Here is a 22,211-nt window from a genome sequence, read left to right as displayed (position 1 = left end):
CATGAACTGAAATATTTCAAGCCTTTTCTCTTTTAAGTCTCAATCCTCTGTCCACTCCTTCTGAAGCGCCCCCATGTCCTTGAATCGGCTTCGCTTGACAATCTTCTCAAGGCTTTTCCTACCACACTTTGCCCTTCCAGTCAACTTAAATATGCTTTGATACAGAACTCTGTGAACAGCCCTTTCAGCACTGATCCTCTGTGGCTTACCATCCTTATGGAAGGTGTCAAGTGAGTCTTCTGGGAAACTGTCGAGTGTGCAGTCTTCCTCATGTGTGGTAGTGTGTACTGAACCTGACTGGGAGAGTCGAAATGAAATATTCTGAATGAAATATATGTTTTGATATGTCTTTCCAATGTTTTTAAGATTTAGGCCACAATCATCAAAATTAAAATAATAAAAAACATTTGGAACATTTTAGTTTACATGTAATGAGTCTAGACACTGAGATATTTTCCTCCTTTTCTGTCCAGTGATTAATCTGATGAATGGGTTACAGCCAATGGTCTGATTTTCACTGATGATCTGCTGCTCATAGTGTTTAAACGTGTCAGTTCTCTAAATAAGCAGCACATGATAACCAGAAAAAGTTTGTGCTGCTTTGATTATAAGCAGATTTTCCACAAGAGGACAGAAGTCTGTGAGCTCACACTGATCTGAAGTGATTGACAGCTGCAGTGATTACAGAGGGAGTGAAATTTGTGATTTTCTGTATTTATCCCAATCACCCTGTGGAAAAGCTGCTGAGGAACAACAGGTGTGTGTGTGTGTGTGTGTGTGATTACATTTAGATGAAATTAAGTCAACAGAAATGTAAAATGATCTAAGACACTTTTATTTATTCTGCCTTTAAAAGCACATACAGAGTAAATGATACATGCAGCTGTAAGTGTGTGTATAAGAGTTTATATGTTTGTGTATAAGTTTGTGTAGCTGTAAGTGTGTTAGTGTGGAAGCTATAAAAACAGCGACGCTGCCCTTTATTATAAAACATGCAGCACAAACATTTTTACACCACAGAAATGTTTCTGCGACACAAAATACAGAAAAGCTTTTTTTACTCAAGCAAATCCAGTGAGAAGAGATGAAGTGAATTGTGTTCATCATGAAACAAAGCTCAGAGTAAATCTGCTGAGAGAAACTTCAGAACGTCTGCAGAGTTTCATCCTGACAGTGTTAGTCTGAAGACACGGCTCAGGAACATCTCAGTCTGTTCATTTAGTTACTTCTTATGTCTAGAGCTTCATTCTGTCCACAAGAAAAGCACCAAAATCTCTTCTCTATTATCATCTGCACATTAAATCACAGCTTCAAAACATCTTCAGTTCCTGTGGTTAACCTCTACAATAACCTCTACAATATGGGTTAGTTTATTTAAATAAATGTAAAAAAAAAAAGGTTGCAGTAAAATCACAAAAACCTTCAAAAGCACTGAACTAAAATCACCACATTCATGTTACAGCATGAAGCTTTGTTACTCAACATGTTCATATTAATCATATTATTGATGTAACAGCTGCAGCAGATCTTTAACATTTTGTTCTTCAAACGTAAAATGTTCAAGATGTTAAACACAAGAAAAAAACATCATTAAAATCAAAACAACATTAAAGACGTTTACAGCAAACACATGAACACTTTTTTTTTCTACAGGAATTGGGTTACTTTGATTTTTGACAACTGTAACAGATCCACAATTTATGTGTCCGGATTATGTATTCTGTCACTCCTAAAGTGTGTGTGTGTATCTCTGTGTGTGTGTGTGTGTGTGTGTGTGTTGGTCTTTTAACCCATTCTCTTCTCTCCACAACACTTGATCTCGATCAGATGTTTCTCCATCTCGTCCACCACTAAGGAGCTTGATACCTGCTGCTCTCACCCTGCTCCATCACACACACACACACACACACACACACACACACACACACACACACACACACACACACACACACAGCTCTGAGTATCATTTCTGGTTGGTTGTTGGGTTAAGGTTAGTCAGGTTGTGTAGTTTGGAAAGGAAAAATAGTTTTGAATGGTTAGATTAGTTGGTCATGTAGGTTAGTTAGTCAGGTATTTTAGTGTAAGGTGAGTTAGGTCATTACTGTTAGTTATGGAACTTAGGCTAGTTAGGATATTAAGGTGATTAAGATTGTACTGTTTAGTCAAGACTGTTAGGTTTGTTTTTAGGCTAGTTTGGTTAGTCAGGTTGTGTTCAGCTCAGTTAGGTCGTTAAGGTTAATTTGGTCAATTAGGTAAGCAGGTCAGACTTTTAGGTTAGTTGTGTTAGTCAGATTGTTTACTTTCGTCAGGTATTTGAAGTTAGTTTAGTTTGGATAGTAAAGTCAGTAAAGTCAAACAATCTTACATCTTTACTTTACTACCTGACTAACCAAAAAGATCTGACTAAAGTAACAAAAACATAAATGTGATACTGAGTGTGTGTGTGTGTGTGTGTGTGTGTGTGTGTGTGTGTGTGTGTGTGTGTGTGTGAGAGAGAGAGAGCTAGAGAACAAACAAGAAACATACCTCTATATTTACACAGTCGTTATCTGTTATTTATCACTGTGTAGTAGTCTGCACCAGTACAGCTCTGCTCTCTTTGTCATGCAGAACAATGAGACACGTCCTGAATATTCAGTGGTGAAGTACTGCAGCTCCAGCTTACTGATCTTCTCCTCAGCTTCACTGATCTCCTCAGCGTGACTGATCTTCTCCTCAGCGTTACTGATCATCTCCTCAGCGTTACTGATCATCTCCTCAGCGTTACTGATATTCTTCTCCAGTCTTAATTTAGTCCGCTTTACAATATGTTCCACAGCATTCAATTCATGGTACAACTGTTCAACACACACACACACACACACACACACACACACACACACACACACACACACACACACACACACACACACACACACACACACACACACACACACACACACACACACACACACACACAGGTCTTTAGTGACATTATCTATTGACAACATTTTTAAACAATTTCAATCTGGCAGCTGATAAATAAATTGAAAACAAAACCTTACAATAACTTACAGTTTTGTATCTTTATGCTTATCTATTGTTTATAAAACATGTTTATTCCTTTCACACAGATGTTTAAATAAAATTACAGATGAATTTGATGAACAGAATAAAATGTAAAGGCAAAAATCTCTAAGCTGACAGACTGTTAGACTCATCATCACAAACTATTTGTCTTACTGTGTGTGTATGGGTGTGTGTATGTGTGTGCGTGTATAAGAAACTTACCTGTCTGTTCCAACGTTTTAGACCTTTGTAACTATACAGTGGGTTCAGCTCTTTCCTCTTTACATCACAGAACATTGAGACCTGTTTTGAATATTCAGTGTCGCTGTACTGCAGCTCCAACTCATCTATTGCGTCCGCTGCTTCTCTGTTCTCCTCCTTTGTCCCTGCTTTAGCCTTCTGTACAAGCTTTTCCACATGTTGCAGTTTCTTGCTCAACTGTCACACACACACACACACACACACACACACACACACACACACACACACACCTTTAGTGACACAATGGATTTACTCAACATTTTTCTAAACAATTTCAATCTGGCAGCTAATAAATAAATTGAAAACCAAACAATTTTGTATCTTTTTATGCTTATCTTTTGTTTATAAAACATGTTTACTCCTTTCACACAGATGTTTAAATAAAAGTACAGATTAATCTGATGAAGCGTAAAGTGTAGACTCATCATCATCATCACAATCCATCTGTCTTACTGTGTGGAGCTCTGCGAGTGTGTGTGTGAACAAATAAGAAACGTACCTCACTGTCCTGAGTTGTTAGACCTTTGTCACAATACAGCTGGATCAGCTGTATCCTCTTTACACCACAGAGCACTGAGACCTGTTTTGAATATTCAGTGTAGTTGTACTGCTGCTCCAACTCATCTATTGCTTTATCTGCTTCTGTGATCTTCTTCTTTGTCCCTGCTTTAGCCTGCTGTACAAGCTGTTCCACCATTAGCAGTTTCCTGTTCAACTGTCTCACACACACACACACACACACACACACACACACACACACACACACACACACACACACACACACACACACACAATCTTTTTAGTTGTTATCTATTTACTCAACACTTTTCTGGACACTGCTCAGTGTGTCAGTTAGTAAAAGGGAAATCCAGATGAAACTGAGTGAAACAGGGATCTGAGTGGGAGAAATGTGCAGGTGTCTCCACACAAAGTTTGGTCTTGGACATGTTGTCCCAGTGCACTGCTACCAGATTTCATCATATTTTCTTTACTCATCTCTACAATAAATAATTCATCATCATCAGTTTTCAGTCATCAGTCGAACTGGAACACCAACAGAACACGTTCTGAGCCAGAGGAGAACCCACAGTGTCCCAGTCATTTGGGTTTGTTGAGGAAAAAGATTTGTGCTCTGATTCTGTCACTTTGAAGCATTTGGACAAAGGTGAAGACTCATTAAGCTGCTTGGATGAAGGATGGAAAAAACTAATAACACTTTGCTGTGTTAGGAAAGGCTCAGCCTCACTCTGTTACGGACAGGAAGCAGAAACGTGACCCAGGCTGTGGACAGAGCTGCTCTCACCACCAGAGGGAGACAGAGAGCTGAAGCAGTAATCAGACACGATGAATCCCACCTGGACTGGGAGCTGCTTAAAGTCTGTCCTCTGTGTGTCCTGAGAACAGAGAGTAGCTTTTAATCCCCCTTGGCAGAGAGACACTTCATTTCTGATCGTCTCCAGTTCCCTGTCTGTACTATTGATTCCCTCCTTACTCTCCACAGGACAGAGGTCCCGCTATAATTTTGTATATTTTTTTATGTTTATCTCTTTTCTAAAAACATAGCAGTAAAGTGAATCAAATATTACTTAGAAAGTTCAGGGATGTTTAATTAAATAAAGAATAGTGTTGTAGTGGAAATGTTAAAAATCATGAATGTTTTGTACTTTAATGGTAAATTCTGTGCGTCAGGCTTAGGGAGAGAAAGAAAACAGGAACAAATGTCCCTACCATAAGCAGTCCTACAACAAATGGTCCTGCCATAAAACACCCCTGCCTTAAACATTCTACGTGTTAAAAAGATGGGAACTAAGGGGAGTGTGGGTGCACGCAAGATCTATCCTTACTGGAGTGACTGAGAGGTCACATAAACACAGACACACACACACACTAACACACACAAATACCAGGCTACACAAGCACACACCTAGGGTATAAAAGGGAGAGCTGAATCTGTGCCTCTTCACTGTGTAGACTTGGCACTCTGCACTGTTGGAAGACACCTTTAGCTGCAGCAAAATAAATATCATTTTTACTTCTTTGCTTTTACCACCAACTCTGTTTCTCACTGTCTTTTTTATATGTAGATCAAAACTGCCACCTCAGTGTAAAGGGAAAAATTTCTAAAGCTGACAGACTGATAAAAACATCGTCATCACAATCCAACTGTCTTACTGTTTGGAGTTCTGTGTGTCTAAATGCTTCACCACTCCTGAGAAAACCGCACCATGCCACCTACTCAGCTTGCCAACTTCCAACCTCCAAATCTTTCCAGAAAGTTAATTCCATATGTTAATTTCATAATTCCACCCTCATTTCACCAGTCCAATTGCTCATCATTGACTATTTTGTTGTGGTAAAAACACTTTGGTACTTCACCACTACTGAAGATACGGTGATGTTGCGTCATTGACAGGTAAAAAGAAACAAAGAGAGATGGACGTAAAGTGAGGATATTTATTTTGAACATAAATCAAAAGAAAAGAAAAAACTAGTTGTTTTAACAAATAAACTTGTCTTGGTGGTAGAAAGGGGTCTTGTATTACGGTCAGTGATGGAACCTATCATCCATCTGTTTTCCCCTGTTGGCCTTGCTTTCCTACACCTTATAAATTTGCCCCATGAAATTAGCCATGTGGTATCCAAAAAATAACATTAAAACATTTCAAACCAAGAATTACAATATTCAAATAATAATAAGAAATTATCTTTGGCTCTTATAGTACTGTATGTGAGTGTGTGAGAGAAAGAGTGTGTGTGTGTGTGTGTAAACAAACAGGAAACATACCTCTGTTCTCTTGGTCATAAGATCTTCTTCTTTGCTGTACTGTAATCTGTTCCAGCTAATCTGTGACCTATGTTCAAAGCAGAGCAATAAGACATCATTTAAATGTTCAGAGTTCCAGTACAGATTCAACATCCGATTCAGCTCCTTCTCCAAATGCTCAGTGTCCTCCTTTTTCCACTCTTCATGCTTCTGTAAAGGTTCTAACGCAGGTAGCAGTCGCCACTTTATCTGTTACACATACACACACACACACACAAACACACACACACACACACACACACACATTAGTGACTAAATCGTTATATTTTTATCCATCATTTCTCTGAACAGTGTCAGTGTGAGGTCTTCTGGTGAGAAGATACATGGAATAGTGTGTGTTTATGAAAGCTCCTGCAGAAGTCCACCAGATTTCAGTATTTCTGCACATTTCTGCTTATAGTAAAGTTTGTTTAGTGTTGTATTTTTTTCATCTTTTGTAACAGTAACTAAAAACTAGACCTAATGAAGGTGGTCATGATGTACAGATGTCACAACAGCGTCCTGCTCCAGCAAGAACCTCCTCAGCAGCGCCTGATTCACCCATACCTCTTTTCCACCTTAAAGAACCGAGTGCTGGTTCAGAGCTAGTGCTGGTGCTGGTTCAAAGTTGGTTCCACTGGCGAGCCTTCTAAGAACCGGTTTGCCTTTCCATCGGTTAGAGAGCCGTCAAAGAGCTGAGTCTGACGTCACCGTATACGGGTCATGTTTCCCACCAATGTTTGCACAGCAGCGGCAAACACAAACACAACAATGGTGGATGTTGCTTTACTGTTAATGCTCATGGCTTTGTGAACCTACACTGGCATCCAAAACACGGCAAATCCACTGTGTACATGCAGCACCATGTAATCTGTATAAACCGAGGTTGTAATCCAGAAAGTACATATTATTTTATCATTAACACAGAAAATAGTTAGCCTTGGCATGTAGCTACCTACTATCATGTGTGCTGATAATTGATCATATCACGGTAAAGTAAAAGTGTATTAAACATTAGTATACTTAATGTACATCATCAAATGCACTAACAGTAGCCCCTCCCACAGCCCCTGACGCAAGCGGTTCTTAAGTCTAGACCAGCAATGTTTTGGTGCTACTTAAGAACCACTTTTCCTGGTTTGGTTGTCAAAAAAGAAAGAACTGGTTCTAAATTACTTCTACTGGTTCTAGCTATGTGACAAAATTCCTGGGGTGAAGTTTGGGTTTCTTCCTCCAGCCAGGCTGCATGTTACTGATGACGATGTGGAAACACAGTTTAACTCACCGAACTCAGCTAAAGTAGATCTCAGTTCCTTCGTATCTCATCAGACTGAATCCCTAGAGCAGGGCTTCCTACCAGAGACGCTCATACAAGCTCCCAGAATTCTGCTTCATTTCTAGTTGTGTGTTAAACATGTTTCTTCTCTTCACACAGCAGTGAAATGAATCAAATACGACTTACACAGTTTACTGATGTTTAAATACAACTACAGATGAACAGAATAAAGTGTAAGAGTGAGAGTGAGAGAAAATAAATAAGAAACATACCAGCTGTTCCCTCTTTTCACTGCAGAATAATTTGAGATTGTCTTTATATTCAGTGTTGTTGTACTGCTGCTGCAGCTGATTGAGTGACTTCTCCACTTCTCTGATCTTCTCCTCTTTTCCTCCTTTAGCCTGCTGTACAAGCTTGTCCACTTGTTGCAGTCCATTCAATAACTGTTTTACACACACACACACACACACACACACACACACACACACACACACACACACACACACACCGCAGCATCTTTAGTGACTTAGACTTTATCTATTTGTTCAAAATTTCCTCAACAATTTGTGTGCATGTTTTTTATTGTAAACAAAATGAAAAAGCTTTTACAGGTTTGACAATCACTCTCTCATTTCTGCTCATGGCTTCTATTTATCTATATACAGTATCTGTCTGTCTGTCTGTCTGTCTGTCTGTCTGTCTGTCTGTCTGTCTGTCTGTCTGTGTGTCTGTCTGTCCTACTGATTCCCCCCTTACTCCCCACAGGACAGAGGCCCTGTTACAGTTTTGTATGTGTTTAAAAGTTTCTCTCTTTTTTATGAAAACATGTTTGTTCCCTTCACACAGCAGTGAAATGAATCAAATACGACTTCAACAGTTCAGATGTTTAAATAAAACTACAGATGAATTTGATGAACAGAATAAAGAGTCGTCTGTAGTTTAAATCTGACGAGTCATCTGTAGTTTGTTGTTTAGAAGCTTGTCAGCACCTTGAAGAAAAAAGGGACTGATTCAGAAAACTGATTCTTTTCTGGAATCTCCAACAGAAACCAAACACAAAACCCAGCTTAAAACACAACAAGAAAATATGCATCATGTTCAAAGAAGCAAGCAGTTCACATACACTCTCACACACACACAGTGACAGAACAGCGTTCTGCTCCAACAAGAACCTCCTCAGCAGAGCCTGATTCCCCTAGTAGCCTGGAGGAGCAGTGTGTGTTCAGTGTGTGTTCAGTGTGTGTTCAGTGTGTGTTCACTCCAGATGACACTGAGTTCCAGTCCACTCTAGATCTCACAGTAAAAACTCTACAAGCTCCATCTGATGTCAGTGACGTCCTTCAGCTACTTGACAAAATTCCTGGGGTGAAGTTTGGGTTTCTTCCTCCAGCCAGGCTGCATGTTACTGATGACGATGTGGAAACACACACACACACACAGAGAGAGAGAGAGAGAATAAATAAGAAACATACCAGCTGTCTCCTCTTGTCACTGCAGAACACTGTGACCTTGTCTTTATATACAGTGTTGTTGTACTGCTGCTGCAGCTGATCGAGTGACTTCTCCACTTCTCTGATCTTATCCACTGTTCCTCCTAAAGCCTCCTGTACAAGCTGGTCCACTAGTTGCTGTCGCCTCTCCAACTGTTACACACACACACACACACACACACACACACACACACACACACACACACACACACACACACACACACACACACACACACACACACACCACAGCATCTTTAGTGACTTAGACATTATCTATTTGTTCAACATTTTCCTCAACAATTTGTGTGCATGTTTTTTATTGTAAACAAAATTGAAAAGCTTTTACAGTTTTTTCCGTCTGTCTGTCCTACTGATTCCCTCTTTACTCCCCACAGGACAGAGGCCCTGTTACAGTTTTGTATGTGTTTAAAAGTTTCTCTCTTTTGTATGAAAACATGTTTGTTCCCTTCACACAGCAGTGAAATGAATCAAATACGACTTCAACAGTTCAGATGTTTAAATAAAACTACAGATGAATTTGATGAACAGAATAAAGAGTCGTCTGTAGTTTAAATCTGACGAGTCATCTGTAGTTTGTTGTTTAGAAGCTTGTCAGCACCTTGAAGAAAAAAGGGACTGATTCAGAAAAGAACAAATGATGTGTATATAATTCAGATCTAAACAGGAGGTAAGAGGAGAGAAGATCTGGAGAAACCTTCTGCTTCCCTTCTCCTCTTACACACCACTAATCCCCCTGAGACCTGGGAAGTGTGTGAGGTCATTATCAAAACCATCAGTAACAACAGTGATGTTTTATAGTCTGTGTGTGTTTGTCTGGAAACATCAGTGTGTGTTTTCCCTTCTATACAAAAAGCAGTAGAAATAACTTGAGGTAAGATAGATCCTGTGTCAGGAGACATGTGTGTAAAGATCACATCATATCCTGTAGGAAAAGAAGGTTTTATGTTTGTTCTTCACTAAAAAGTCTTTCAGGAAGATCTTGTTCTTTTCTGGAATCTCCAACAGAAACCAAACACAAAACCCAGTTTAAAACACAACGAGAAAATATACATCATGTTTAAAGGAGGAAGCAGATCACACACACACACACTCACACAGTTACTCTTACCTGTTTTCTATACAGTAGGAATATTCCTGCTCCAACACTGCAGCAGAGCAGAATCAGTATCAGTGGAATCACCCACACAAGAACATCAGGCTTATCTACAACATACATACACACACACACACACACACACACACACACACACACACACACACACACACACACACACACACACACACACACACACAGACACACACACAGACACACACACACACACACAGGGTGTTGCTGAATGGACATTTATTAAACCCTCCACAGAAGAGCTGTGTATTTACTCCACTGTATTTAATGTGAAGGCTTTAGTATGAACCAGTCCAGAGTTCTGCTGTTATTGTTGTTGTGTTGTAAAGTTCAGGTGTCTGTAGTTCTGATGTCACAGGGAGACACTGTTAATGTGATTGCTGCACAGTTACAGTGGAGTTTAATGTGGAAAGAATCACAATAAAAACACTCAATGTTCAGAGTCGTAGTAATGAGTCAGTGAGACAGAGACTCAGTCTGCAGTCCCAGAATGCAATGCGGCTAAAGGACGGTTACAGCAGAGACTCGACTAGTTACAGAGCTACAAGATGGAGAGCAGCAGCAGTTAGTCAGAATCGTGGAGTTTTGGGTCTTTTAGGGAAACAGTGAATTGAAGTGAAAACATCAGTTTGTACAGGAAAGATACTGATACTAAAAGAACTCAAATAAAATTTGTCCTGGATGTTAATAAATACTGATGACGTGGTATTTCATTCTGAGACGATTCTGTCCACTGGATTCGTGCCACATTTAATAGAATTCTTATTAGAAATCTAAATAATTTCTGCTGTCAGTTATGGAGTGACGTGTGTCCTATAATTCAGTGTTAAACTCTTTATGTTACAGACCACACTGAGACGTACCTTCCACAGACACGGCGTATATCTGAATGTCTTCATTATTCTTGGTGTCCCGGATGGTGTAACTTCCTTTATCCCTCGGCGTCATGTGTCTCAGTGTCAGCTCAGGGTAAGTGAGTGATGTTCTGTGTCTGTAATCATCTTTACACTGTAGTGAGCCGTTAGTCACACTGCAGATCACTTCATCAGCTGCATCATCGCTTTTATAAATCACCTCCACTGGCTCTGGTACAGACACCTTCAGCTTCAGATCTTCATCAGTCTCCATCTGTACTGGTGTGAACACAGCTGAGGAGAAAATACATGAGGAACTTCAGCTAGATTTAGACACAAACATAAAGGCTTACAGTCAGACTGCAGTGTTGATGTGGGGGAAGTTCCTGGTGTTCAGAGTCGGGTTCCTCAGCTCCTTAAGTCTGTTTCAGATTCTGAACATCACCTGCATGAACTTCACACCTGTGACGCTGACAGATTTCTGAGTTTTTCAGTAGTTTCTAGTCGACTGACTTTAACCCTCTGGAGTCTAAGGGTATTTTTGGGCCTGGAGAGGTTTTGTCATCCCCTGACATTTGTGCTTTTTTCAGTTGCTTATAAAGATATAAATGGCTAAAGTCTAATATCACTGTAATCAGCACAAACTGGACTACAATAATATGTGAACAGCTTGTATGTACATGATTGTGTTTTTAAGAAAACAATGTTTATGCATGGTTAGTGAAAAATGAAACATTTTAAATCACTTGAATAAGGCCATGTGTTTTTACTTCAAAATCATCTTGTTTATTCGCTCACAGAAAACAATATATTTGATTTAAATTCTCTAAGACGCTTTTTGTTTGTAAAGGGCATATGCGAGTAGGCGTTAACTATCATGCATATTAATGTGATTCACACCTGAGAAGACAAAGGCCTGCATAATGAGCTGCATAATGAGCCTTACAGGTAAGTGTGTGACTGAGAGAGGAGTTACAAGAAAGAATGTGAAGACAAAATAAATGTCTATATTTTGTGTTTGTAGTTTATTTAGAATATTTAACTTTCCATTTCAAAAGAAGTTTTGTTGTTATTATGAAGGCAGCCAAATAAAAGTAGACACTTCACAGTTTCGAATGATGTATTACATGTATGTGTATGATTATGAATGACGGAGTATTTTAAGTGGATTTCACGTTGAAGAGGAAAAAATGCGCCAAAGACGCACCGGCGCGCCTGTCGACCCCAGAGGGTTAACCACAGATCCTCACCTTTAATGTCTCTGATTAAACAGTTAGGACAAAAAAGGTGAAATCAGTTAGTGAACTTTAAAAGGACAATGATATTTATTTATTAATAATGATATTTATTTAATAATAATGATATTTATTTAATAATGATATTTATTTATTAATAATGATATTTATTTAATAATGATATTTATTTATTAATAATGAGATTTATTTCAGTTTGTCCTTCAATGACACTCCACAGTGTGTGTGATTGTATTTACAGACAGAACACAGAGTTCACTCCAGGGTTCATAAAGACGTCACTCAATGAACATCAAGGACTTTTCAGCACTTTTTCCAGCACCTATTTTTTATTTTCAAGTCCAACAGGCAACATAGGGGTTTTTTACACCTGGTCACTTCATGTGTTTTCTGTGATCCGATAGCTATCCGATGGTAAAAAGACCAGGTGTAAATGCCCTCCGAAATGTTTTCAAGACGGATATAAATCTGATCGCTCAAACCACTTCAGGAGGAGGTCTGGGACGCATTCAGATGAAACTGGACAGGTGTAAATGAATGTGGTTGTTCAAGCCACATACGTCAGCGCTATACTCCTCCCAAACGGAATACGTCACTCGCAGGTGACTCGCGAGTCGTGCATCGCACCAGAAACAAATATGTTTTCCCACCAGCGATGGCTCCGATCTTTCACGCAGGTGTTTCGTTTGGTCTTAAAATGCACTGCTGCCGCCAGCGAAAATGCAGCAAACAGTAAATGCTGTTTTTTTGTAGCAACCGCATTCACCAAAGCGTGTTCCATTTCATTTACACCGGAAATGAGATAAAATATATTTGCATTTTGGGCGGGAGTAAAAAGATCAGATTGATATCCGATTCGCCAAGACGCATTTATGTGGCCTAATGTAAATGGAACAGTTTTAACAAATCAGATAGCTATCGGATCAGAGAAAACACATGAAGTGACCAGGTGTAAAAAGGCCAAGATATATATCTGATATCTGACCTACATATGTATATATATACATACTACGTCTAAACACACGTCTGATTTCTCTTGGAACTCCAAACCATCACAAGAGTGAAACTTGCTCACAAAGACAGGTAGAGTTTAATGTTGTATAAAGAAGCAGAAATTCTAGATATCTTTTCCTATTGGAAAGAAACACATTCAGCAGCTGCTTTTTAATCTCTACCTGGTGAATTTTATTAAAAAAAAAAAAAAGCTTCATTACTGAAAGCTACATAATGTTTCAATGAGAAGAAAACTTTTTTTTTTTTTTTCCAGTTTCGTATTAAACCAAAAGTGTAACCTTCTGTTGCTCATGCACGCTCTCTCTCTCTCTCTCTCTCTCTCTCTCTCTCTCTCTCTCTCTCTCTCTGTCTCTCTCTCTCTCTCTCTCTCTCACACACACACTTGCACTCTCTCTCTTTATAAGAAATTTTTTAATTCATTGAAATATCTATACATCACATTTATACAGAAGCAGAGGCGCTACTGTCTTATACTTTGAGAGACTCTCTCCGCACTGCTCTCCAAACTAAAATATCATGGATTTGATAAACTGGTCTCTCAACGCAATTGACACCATCTTCTCGATGAGAAGCTTGGGTTCGGGGGAACCTGACTGCCCTGCCGGAACGTTCGCAGCTGGCTATACGATGGATGCGTGGGAGAGGTGGCGGGTCGTGTGTCTGGTGGCTCTTTCCGTGGAGGACATTGAAGATATCTACCTATTCGGAACCATGATAACAGGAGTTCTGCTGATTGGATTAGGCATTGCCCTGGATTATCGACAAAATCAGAAAACGGTAACAGCTTTTCAAAATCTCCCAAGGCTGCCCGTCATGATTGATGCAGTGGGCAGAGCGGTCAGCACTGAGGCTGGGACTAATAACCGCAATATGGATAACATCACGGTAAAGCTCACTGCTTTGGATACTGCTTTGGTCGACATCAGAGAGAAACTCTGGAAAGAAAAATGGAGACCAGAATGGACTAAGAGAGTAGTCGTGTAAATTGGAATGCGTCTACTCGCCCCAAGACCAAACAATCCCAATCTTATCTGCTTTCGGCTCCCCTCAACCAGCACTGGCCTTGGCCAAGGCTGCTGTTGGAACAACAACTTCCCCGGCAGAGCACTGCAGCGGGACTCTCTTCCGTTCCTTCCCCCACTTCCACAGACACCTGCTGATTGTTGACTCTCTCTAGGACCTAATCAAGGTTGTCTCCATGGCAATTTTCTGTGTATCGCTATGACAATCTTGCGGACTATGGCACCAAGATTGGATGCTGGGAGCGACGACTCTCCAGGCCTACACTTACACACACACACACACACACACACACACACACACACACACACACACACACACACACACACACACATGTATATAAAGATATGCACTCACCCCCCCACCCCCACGCCTTCGCCGCTTCGTACCGCCAGTCTGACAAGAGGGTCTGTGACCAGCGCCGTAGATAAAGGCTGCAGGACCTGATGGCTGCTTGCCTGTGCTGGATGACCTCCACCCCCCACTCCCCTCCCCTGTTGCAAGTCGTGTGTTTATGGCGTACTGTTTATGTGCTTATGTTGCTGAGGTGTTTTTCCTGTTCCCACACTGTACTTCCTCTGGAGTATAGTCTGGGGGTTGGTTTTTTTTCTCCTCCCTTCCCTCTTGTTATGCTGTATTTCTTTTCAAATTCCCTGTCTTCCTGTCCTGTCCCCCCCTTGTCATATTGTATGTATTGTATGTTGGACAGGTTGATGGCTAATTTCACGGTACTTGTGACCAGTGACAATAAAGGCTACTACTACTACTACTAGTATGTGCATAGTAAAGTTATCACCATCAGTTATTTTGTACGGTTATTAATGTAAACACAGATATCAGATGTGTCTAAACGTGAAGGTAAACAAATGAGACAAAAAAATCAGATATGATCTGTGCATGAAGACTTTCAGTGTAAACACAGCCTCAGTCCCACCCTTATGTTCCACATAAAACTAGACAAGGTGACTGTGAGGTGACACTTTTCATATCAGTCCAACAGCCACTTCTGAATTACAGCAGTTTGTGTAAGGAATTAACTCATTAACAATTAACTTATTTTTAGTTAAGTTAATTATAAGCACTTTTAAACAAAACAAGCCAATTTTCATTTTTTTCCAGACTTTAAATTTTTAAATGTTTACTTTAAGCACTTTAAGCACTTTATATGAACCCTGTTACACTGACATTTTGTAGTTCCATCAAACTCTCAGATGCGACGCTGGACTTAATCCTGACGAATCACTCGAGCCGAACTCAGGACAGAAAAAGCCGAACTGAGACACGTCTCTGTTTTAGATAAACTCCTCCCACACGTGTGACTCACACATAACTTCTGAATAGAGGTGAAGTCTGTTGTTATGTCTGAGGTCTGAATCCTGATGTGAGTCATTTCAGTATTAAACCCTCACTGTTTGATGAACTTCACTCTCATTATGATCCTAATAATTCACAGTCAAGGTTTTATCAGTAGAAGAAGAGATAAAGACACTTACTCTCTATGACGAGGCGCACATGAGCGTAGTCTGAGTCTCTACATTCACATACGTACACGTTCCTCTGACTGTAATCAGCTTCAGTGATGGTGAGAGAGAAATCTCCCTTCAGGTACTGATCATGAGAGATACTAAATCCCTCCTTTGCCCAGCATGATGTCAGATTACACTGAGCCAGGACAACACCACGATTACTAAGTAAGTTCCACATCAATGAACCAGAACATGCAGATGTACATGAGAGCGTCACTGGCTGATGAAGCTTCGCCCGTGTAGGACAGATCTCAAGAGCTGAGACAGGAGCTGAAAGAGAGAATAAAGTGAGAGTGTGTAGTGTATATTGTGTAGTTATAATGTGTAATGTGCAGTGTGTAGTGTATATTGTGTAGTTATAGTGTGTAATGTGCAGTGTACATTGTGTAGTGTATATTGTGTAGTTATAGTGTGTAATGTGCAGTGTACAGTGTTGTTTTGTGTAGTTGGAATGACACTTACCTGTAGTGAATGTGAGTGTATAGTGTATAATGTTTATTGTATAGTGTTTATTGTATAGTGTGTAGTGTTTATTGTGTAGTAACAACACTTACCAGTGGTGAATGTGAGGATGAAGAAGAGGAGACAGTGATGAAGGCTGAAGAGCTGCATGGTTGAGGAAACACAACACCACCATCAGCACTGTACAGGTGGAGAATAAAGCAGGAGACACTTTACTTTCATTTAATATTTATTTGTTAAACATTTATTTAAACATTTATTTTTTAAATGATTTTAAGGTTTGCAGGTAATAACAGTACACTCAGCTTAAAAAAATATACAAATGAAATAATAATTTCTTCAATTACGGAGGTGTGTTGGTTGTGTAATTGCCGTTGATTGGATAATTGGTTCATCCTTCCATCAACCAGTAAGCAGTGATTCAAGAAGCACGAGAGCGGCACAAAACAGAAACATGTACAAATTGATAGAACAACACAACCAGCAGCTTTTAAAAAAATCCCCAAATTCACAGGATATTTCAAGCCTGCAGAAACAAACAGCTTTGTGTTATTCAGCTTTTAGAAGACGCTAGACAGACTGACGGCCTGCATGGATCTAAAACTTGCCCCGAATACAATCATGTCAGTGGTAACAAAACAAGCTAATTTTCAGAGCACTGAACTCAAGGTGAGAGAACATCTACACCTGTTATTAGCCTTCATAATGTCTGTAGTGCAGCAGCTACATTTACAGCATTTGGCAGACGCCCTTATCCAGAGCGACGTACATAAGTGCTTAAATCTCTATTATTGGATACATCAATGCTGGTTCACTAGGTTACGGACTTAAGATACCATGAGTTTAAAACATTGTTCACAGTTACAATGAAAAAGCCATGGAATGAAAAATGCAAAGGATAGGGAAAGAAGTGCTAGTAGGATAAGTAGGTCTTCAACCGCCGCTTGACTCAGTGACTCAGCTGTCCGAACCTCTAGGGGAAGTTCATTCCACCACCTTGGTGCCAGAACAGAGAAGAGTCTTGTAGTATACTTGCCTCTTACCCTGAGAGAAGGTGGAACCGGTCGAGCAGTGCTGGTAGATCGGAGGGTGTAGGGTGCAGTGCGAGGAGTGATGAGGGCTTTGAGGTAAGAGGGAGCTGGTCCATTTTTGGCTTTGTAGGCCAGCATCAGTGTTTTGAATTTGATGCATGCAGCTACCAGTGGTTCCCTCCACTGGAGCCAGAAGCCAGTGGAGGGATCGCAGCAGCGGGCTGGTATGCGAGAACTTAGGCAGGTTGAACACAAGCCAGGCAGCTGCATTTTGGATCATTTGCAGAAGACGGATTGCGTTCATAGGTAGACCTGCCAGCAGTGTGTTGCAGTAATCAAGTCTTGAAATGACAAGAGACTGAACAAGTACCTGAGCAGCCTGTGTGGACAAAATAGCCGAATCTTTCTAATGTTGTAGAGAAGAACTCGACATGAGCGAGTCACATTAGCAACATGAGGGGAAAAGGACACGTGATTGTACATTGTCACGTCAAGGTTGCAAGCTGTGGCTGAAGGGGAGATCAGATTGTTGTGCAGGGATATAGCAAGATCATTTACATTTACGGCATTTAGCAGACACCCTTATCCAGCGTGACTTACAACTGAGCAAGCGAGGGTTAAGGGCCTTGCTCAGGGGCCCAGCAGTGGCAGCTTGGTGGACCTGGGGTTCGAACCCATGACCTTCCGATCAGTAACCCAACACCTTAACCACTGAGCTATCCATGAGGCATCCATTAGCGGCTAATGTGCACATGGGAGACTTGAGAATGTCTGCCTCATCTAACCTGGTGGTGGCGCTGGCGGAGAGTAAGGAAATAGACACAGCAAACCCTGACACTGACACCAGTTTTGAGAGAATCGTAAACAAGTTTTTCAGTTCAGATCTGATTTTAATATAAAATAGACAGTAATGCGTGAACATACTTGACCACAAATGGAGCAGAACTGTGTCAGAATAAAAACGGTGACGTGTCGGCTTCAGTACACGTGTATAAGCACCAGAAACGTCAGTTTTCCCAAAGCTATTTCAGACGTGAACTTGGGAACGGAGAGCGTGTGAGAATGGGGTTTGTATTCTCCTTCAAAAAGGAAATATGTTTTGCTTTACATGTAACATGTTTGGAGATAAAACCAACATATTCACAAACATGCAAGAGAGCTCATAGTGGAGCGTGAAGGCTCTGATACACACCTTAAAGCCTTAACGCTAAATTATTTGCTAGAAGGTGCAAAGAAAGGACACGATACAAAGGGTGGTAGCAGAGCTCAGGCTTCCTTTTATGGGTCATAGCTCAACTTTTTTTAAACCCAACAACAGGAATTTTTTGGGAATTTTGGAATTAATTCGCCAGTTCGGTCCCTTCTTAATAGCACACATTGAGAAACTTGGGAATGCAGGAAAAAGACACCCTTCTTATCTTTCTCATGTGATCTGTGAAGAATTTATTCAGCTGAAGGCAGAAGGTTCTTTGTCACATCCTGAATGACATCAAGGTCACAAAATACTTTTCAATCAGTGTTGATTCTACCCCCGATGTGGCACTTACTGATCAACTCACATTCATTTTGTGCTACGTCTCCCAAGAGGGTTGCATTGAGGAACATTTCCTCAAGTTTTTATCATCACAAGTCATACAGGGGATTAACTTTGCACATCTGTGCTGGCTACTTTACAAGTGATGGAAAAACATTTATAATCGCAGAGGCCATTGTTACAGTATGACAACACCAGCATCATGTGTGGCTGCTATAAAGGTTTGCAGTCACAAACTGAAGAGATAAATAAAACCCTTTAGTTAAGTGGGACTTTGTGGCAGAGCTCAGAAAACAATGTGACAGTTTTGAGGCAACGGCAAAGCAGATGTCTCCCACAGTGTCTGTGGTGTATAAAGCGGACATACAGCGACAGACAAAGCACAACAAGCGCTGAGATGAATTCACAGAGCCAGATCACTATCTGTCAGGCCGAGATCTGTTTTCTTCAAGAGTTTTAATACTGGTGATTGACAGATTGGTAGCAGAGCTGGACCACCGATGGTGTTCATATTAGGGCTGTAGCTACCGAATATTTCAGTAATCGAGTATTGTACCGAAAATTTCAGAGATTAATTGAGTAATCGGATAAAATGTATTTTTGCTTAATTAAAAAGCAATATTAAATATACAAGAGAAAATAAGACGGGTCTCTTAAAATGAACAAATAATTGGTTCCGCTATTTTTTAAATGCATTTTATATGCAATGTATACAACAATATTTTCTATCACAAATAAACATTTAGATACCCATTGTTTCTCTGTCTGTACTTGTACTGTGAACAATGACAAAGTTGACTGAGAAGAATTAAGTACATTTAAGTGCCAAACATTCTGGGCTTTAAATGAACCCTTTTCTGAGATGCAAAAAACAAAAAAAAATAATTATTTTCAAATTAATTTTTAAAGTATCAAAACTAAGGCATACATTAATAATAATAATAATAATAATAATAATAATAATAATAATAATAATAATAATAATATAGTAATCCCTCGACACTTCGCGGTTCAAGTTACGCGGTTCAAGTTTCGCGGCCAGTGCATCAGTGATTTTTTAAAGATTATTCATCGAAAAATAAAAATAACAAGGGTTTCCCAGGATGCCAGGCAAAGAGAGAAAGGGTGCTTTCACACCTATAGTTCGGTTCATTTGGTCCGGACCAAAAGCAAAAAATGATACATTGTAGGTTTTTAGCAGTTTTGGTTCCTTATCACACCACACTGATCGTTCTGTTCCGCACCAGTTGAAACGAACCAAAATGCAGTCATGTGATAACATCCACATCACTCATTGGCCACATGTCTTTGTATTTCCTAAACTGCTTCTCGATTGGTCAGAATAAACATGCGGGAAATTTCAATGAAACTCCGGAAGTAAACAAAAAGAGGAAAATACAGCATACAGTACACCATGGAGAGACGACTGCACGCTGCGATTATGTTCGTGGTTGTAATCTACTACATCGCTTGTATACAGCATTCTATGCAAAGTCTTAATTTTCAGAATGAAGCGTGGATGCGGCTTGAAAATATCATTTTAATGCACTGCAAACGGTGAAGACGCATCGCAAGACACTTCAGGAGGCGGCGAGCATTACTTTTGCGAAACTGTGACATTCTTATCATCCGAAAATATTGCCAACGACATACTACGGCAGCTGGGTTAGTCCAAAATGCGCAATACTTTTTGCAGTTAGGTCTATTCGATCTCGGATCATGTTCTCACCACAAACGAACCGTACCAGAGTTTGTTTGAAAGCGTACCGAGGCCACCTCTTCAAGGAGGTCTCGGTACGCTTGTTTAGTCCGCTTTTGGTGCGCACCAGAGTTCGATTGCTGCAATCTCATCTGCCCAAACGAACCGCACCAAATGTGCAATCGAACTCTGGTACGATTCAACCGAACTAAATAAGGCAGGTGTGAAAGCACCCAAACTCTCTCAGAGGCTTTGTTCATACCCACGGGCACTCAGACAAGGCACGTGATTGGCTCAACGGTGCAAGATCAGAGCAGATTGGCTGCACATCATCGCATCCTCTCCCAGCTTCTTCCCTTGTTGTACTATATCTCGCTACTCTCGTTCACGCTGTCAACTGTGTCTCGCATATTGTGTTTTCGTTAAGCCCTTACAAGGCCTCATAAGCGCCGTGAGCTTGCAAAAGATTCCACTAGTGCGCCCAAGAGGAAGAGAAAGATGACTGCCATGGTGGCACGCCATTATGGAGTGAATTAATCGACAGTGCGCTACATCAAAAAAGAATGTATAATATTAAGGTTTTATAATTAAATAGATTTAAATTACATATTTTAAACATTCTGCTACCCACACACATACACATACGGAAATTCCTAGGGGGGGCACTCCTACTTCACGGATTTTCACCACGATAAAGGAGGGATCACTGTAATATAAAAATACTGACTTTAAGTCATGCAACTTAACTTTCAGAACTAAAAGATACTAAATCTACAGATCAGGCATAACATAAACCTTTACTGTCTTCTTGGAATGCTTTGTGGTATTTAAGAGGCAAAAACATGGACAGGAACTTGGACCTAGAGTCCATGCATGGTTTGAGCATGCTTTAAGTATATACAGTACTGTGCAAAAGTTTTAGGCAGGTGTGAAAAAATGCTGTAAACAAAGAATGCTTTCAAAAATGGAAGTGTTAAACATTTATTTTCGTAAATGAACAAAATGCAGTGAATGAACAAAAGAGAAATCTAAATCAGATCAGTATTTGGTGTGACCGCTGTTTGCAGCAATTCTTCTAGGTTACACTTGCACACAGTTTTTGAAGGAACTCGGATGGTAGGTTGTACCAAACATCTTGGAGAAATAACCACAGATCTTCTGTATATGTCGGCTTTCTCACATCCTTCTGTCTCTTCATGTAATCCCAGACACACTCGATGATGTTGAGATCAGGGCTCTGTGGGGGTCGTGCCATCACTTCATACTGGTTTGAAGGCAAAAGGGAGTAACACCAAATATTGATTTGATTTAGATTTTTCTTTTGTTTGCTCACTTTGCATTTTGTAAATTGACAGAAATAAACACTCATTATTTATATTTCTGAAAGCATTCTTTGCATTTTTTCACACCTGCCTAAAACTTTTGCACAGTACTGTATAAATTAATCCGAATATAAAAGTCTCTCTCTCTCAACGTGTGTGTGCTTAAAAGTCTTTAAAGGAGCACGTGATTGCAATGAAGAAAGGAAAGCATATCAACATGCTCAGAACTGAGGCTTGCCCTGCGCTTTGAAGCCTTTGGACATTTTCTGTAGTTTTCTCCTGTTGGTTTCTTCTCTTTGCTCATTATGTTGGCTTTGTAGAAGCCAACATTCTGTTATGCTACTGGAGTTATTTTTCTTAGCCAACTTTATATTAATTGCTACTCCTCCTAGAGCTTTCGAGCCACATGCACCAAATTCGGATATGTTGTAGACCCTGGTACGTTTCTAAGCGATCCGAATTCCGAATTTT

General features: G+C 40.1%; 2 protein-coding genes across 20 annotated transcripts in view; one reads left to right on the top strand and one right to left on the bottom strand.

The window, feature by feature from the left end:
• The window catches only part of LOC113637378 (interaptin-like), a 482,239-nt gene that overhangs the window by 389,864 nt on the left and 70,164 nt on the right, over nucleotides 1–22,211 (top strand). The window lies entirely within an intron of this gene.
• Nucleotides 815–22,211, bottom strand: part of LOC113648616 (myosin heavy chain, clone 203-like) — a 34,289-nt gene continuing 12,892 nt past the window's right edge. For 3 of the 4 annotated variants that reach the window (XM_047818498.1, XM_047818500.1, XM_047818501.1), the window contains exons 2-12: nucleotides 16,247–16,334; nucleotides 15,660–15,962; nucleotides 10,889–11,173; nucleotides 10,008–10,102; nucleotides 8,861–9,031; nucleotides 7,661–7,831; nucleotides 6,095–6,322; nucleotides 3,809–4,024; nucleotides 3,271–3,486; nucleotides 2,527–2,837; nucleotides 815–1,880 (exon numbers count right to left, since the gene is read on the bottom strand). In XM_047818498.1, the coding sequence (XP_047674454.1) occupies nucleotides 2,553–2,837; nucleotides 3,271–3,486; nucleotides 3,809–4,024; nucleotides 6,095–6,322; nucleotides 7,661–7,831; nucleotides 8,861–9,031; nucleotides 10,008–10,102; nucleotides 10,889–11,173; nucleotides 15,660–15,962; nucleotides 16,247–16,304 (2,028 nt within the window). In that variant the 5' untranslated portion in view covers nucleotides 16,305–16,334 and the 3' untranslated portion in view covers nucleotides 815–1,880; nucleotides 2,527–2,552. The remainder of the gene's footprint in view (nucleotides 1,881–2,526; nucleotides 2,838–3,270; nucleotides 3,487–3,808; nucleotides 4,025–6,094; nucleotides 6,323–7,660; nucleotides 7,832–8,860; nucleotides 9,032–10,007; nucleotides 10,103–10,888; nucleotides 11,174–15,659; nucleotides 15,963–16,246; nucleotides 16,335–22,211) is intronic. The other variant, XM_047818499.1, reaches the window with a different exon arrangement.

This window comes from Tachysurus fulvidraco, chromosome 9 (genome assembly GCF_022655615.1).
Source record: "Tachysurus fulvidraco isolate hzauxx_2018 chromosome 9, HZAU_PFXX_2.0, whole genome shotgun sequence".
NCBI lineage: Eukaryota > Metazoa > Chordata > Actinopteri > Siluriformes > Bagridae > Tachysurus > Tachysurus fulvidraco.
Note: the sequence above shows the minus strand (reverse complement) of the source record. Positions and strands in the feature narration are given on the sequence as shown.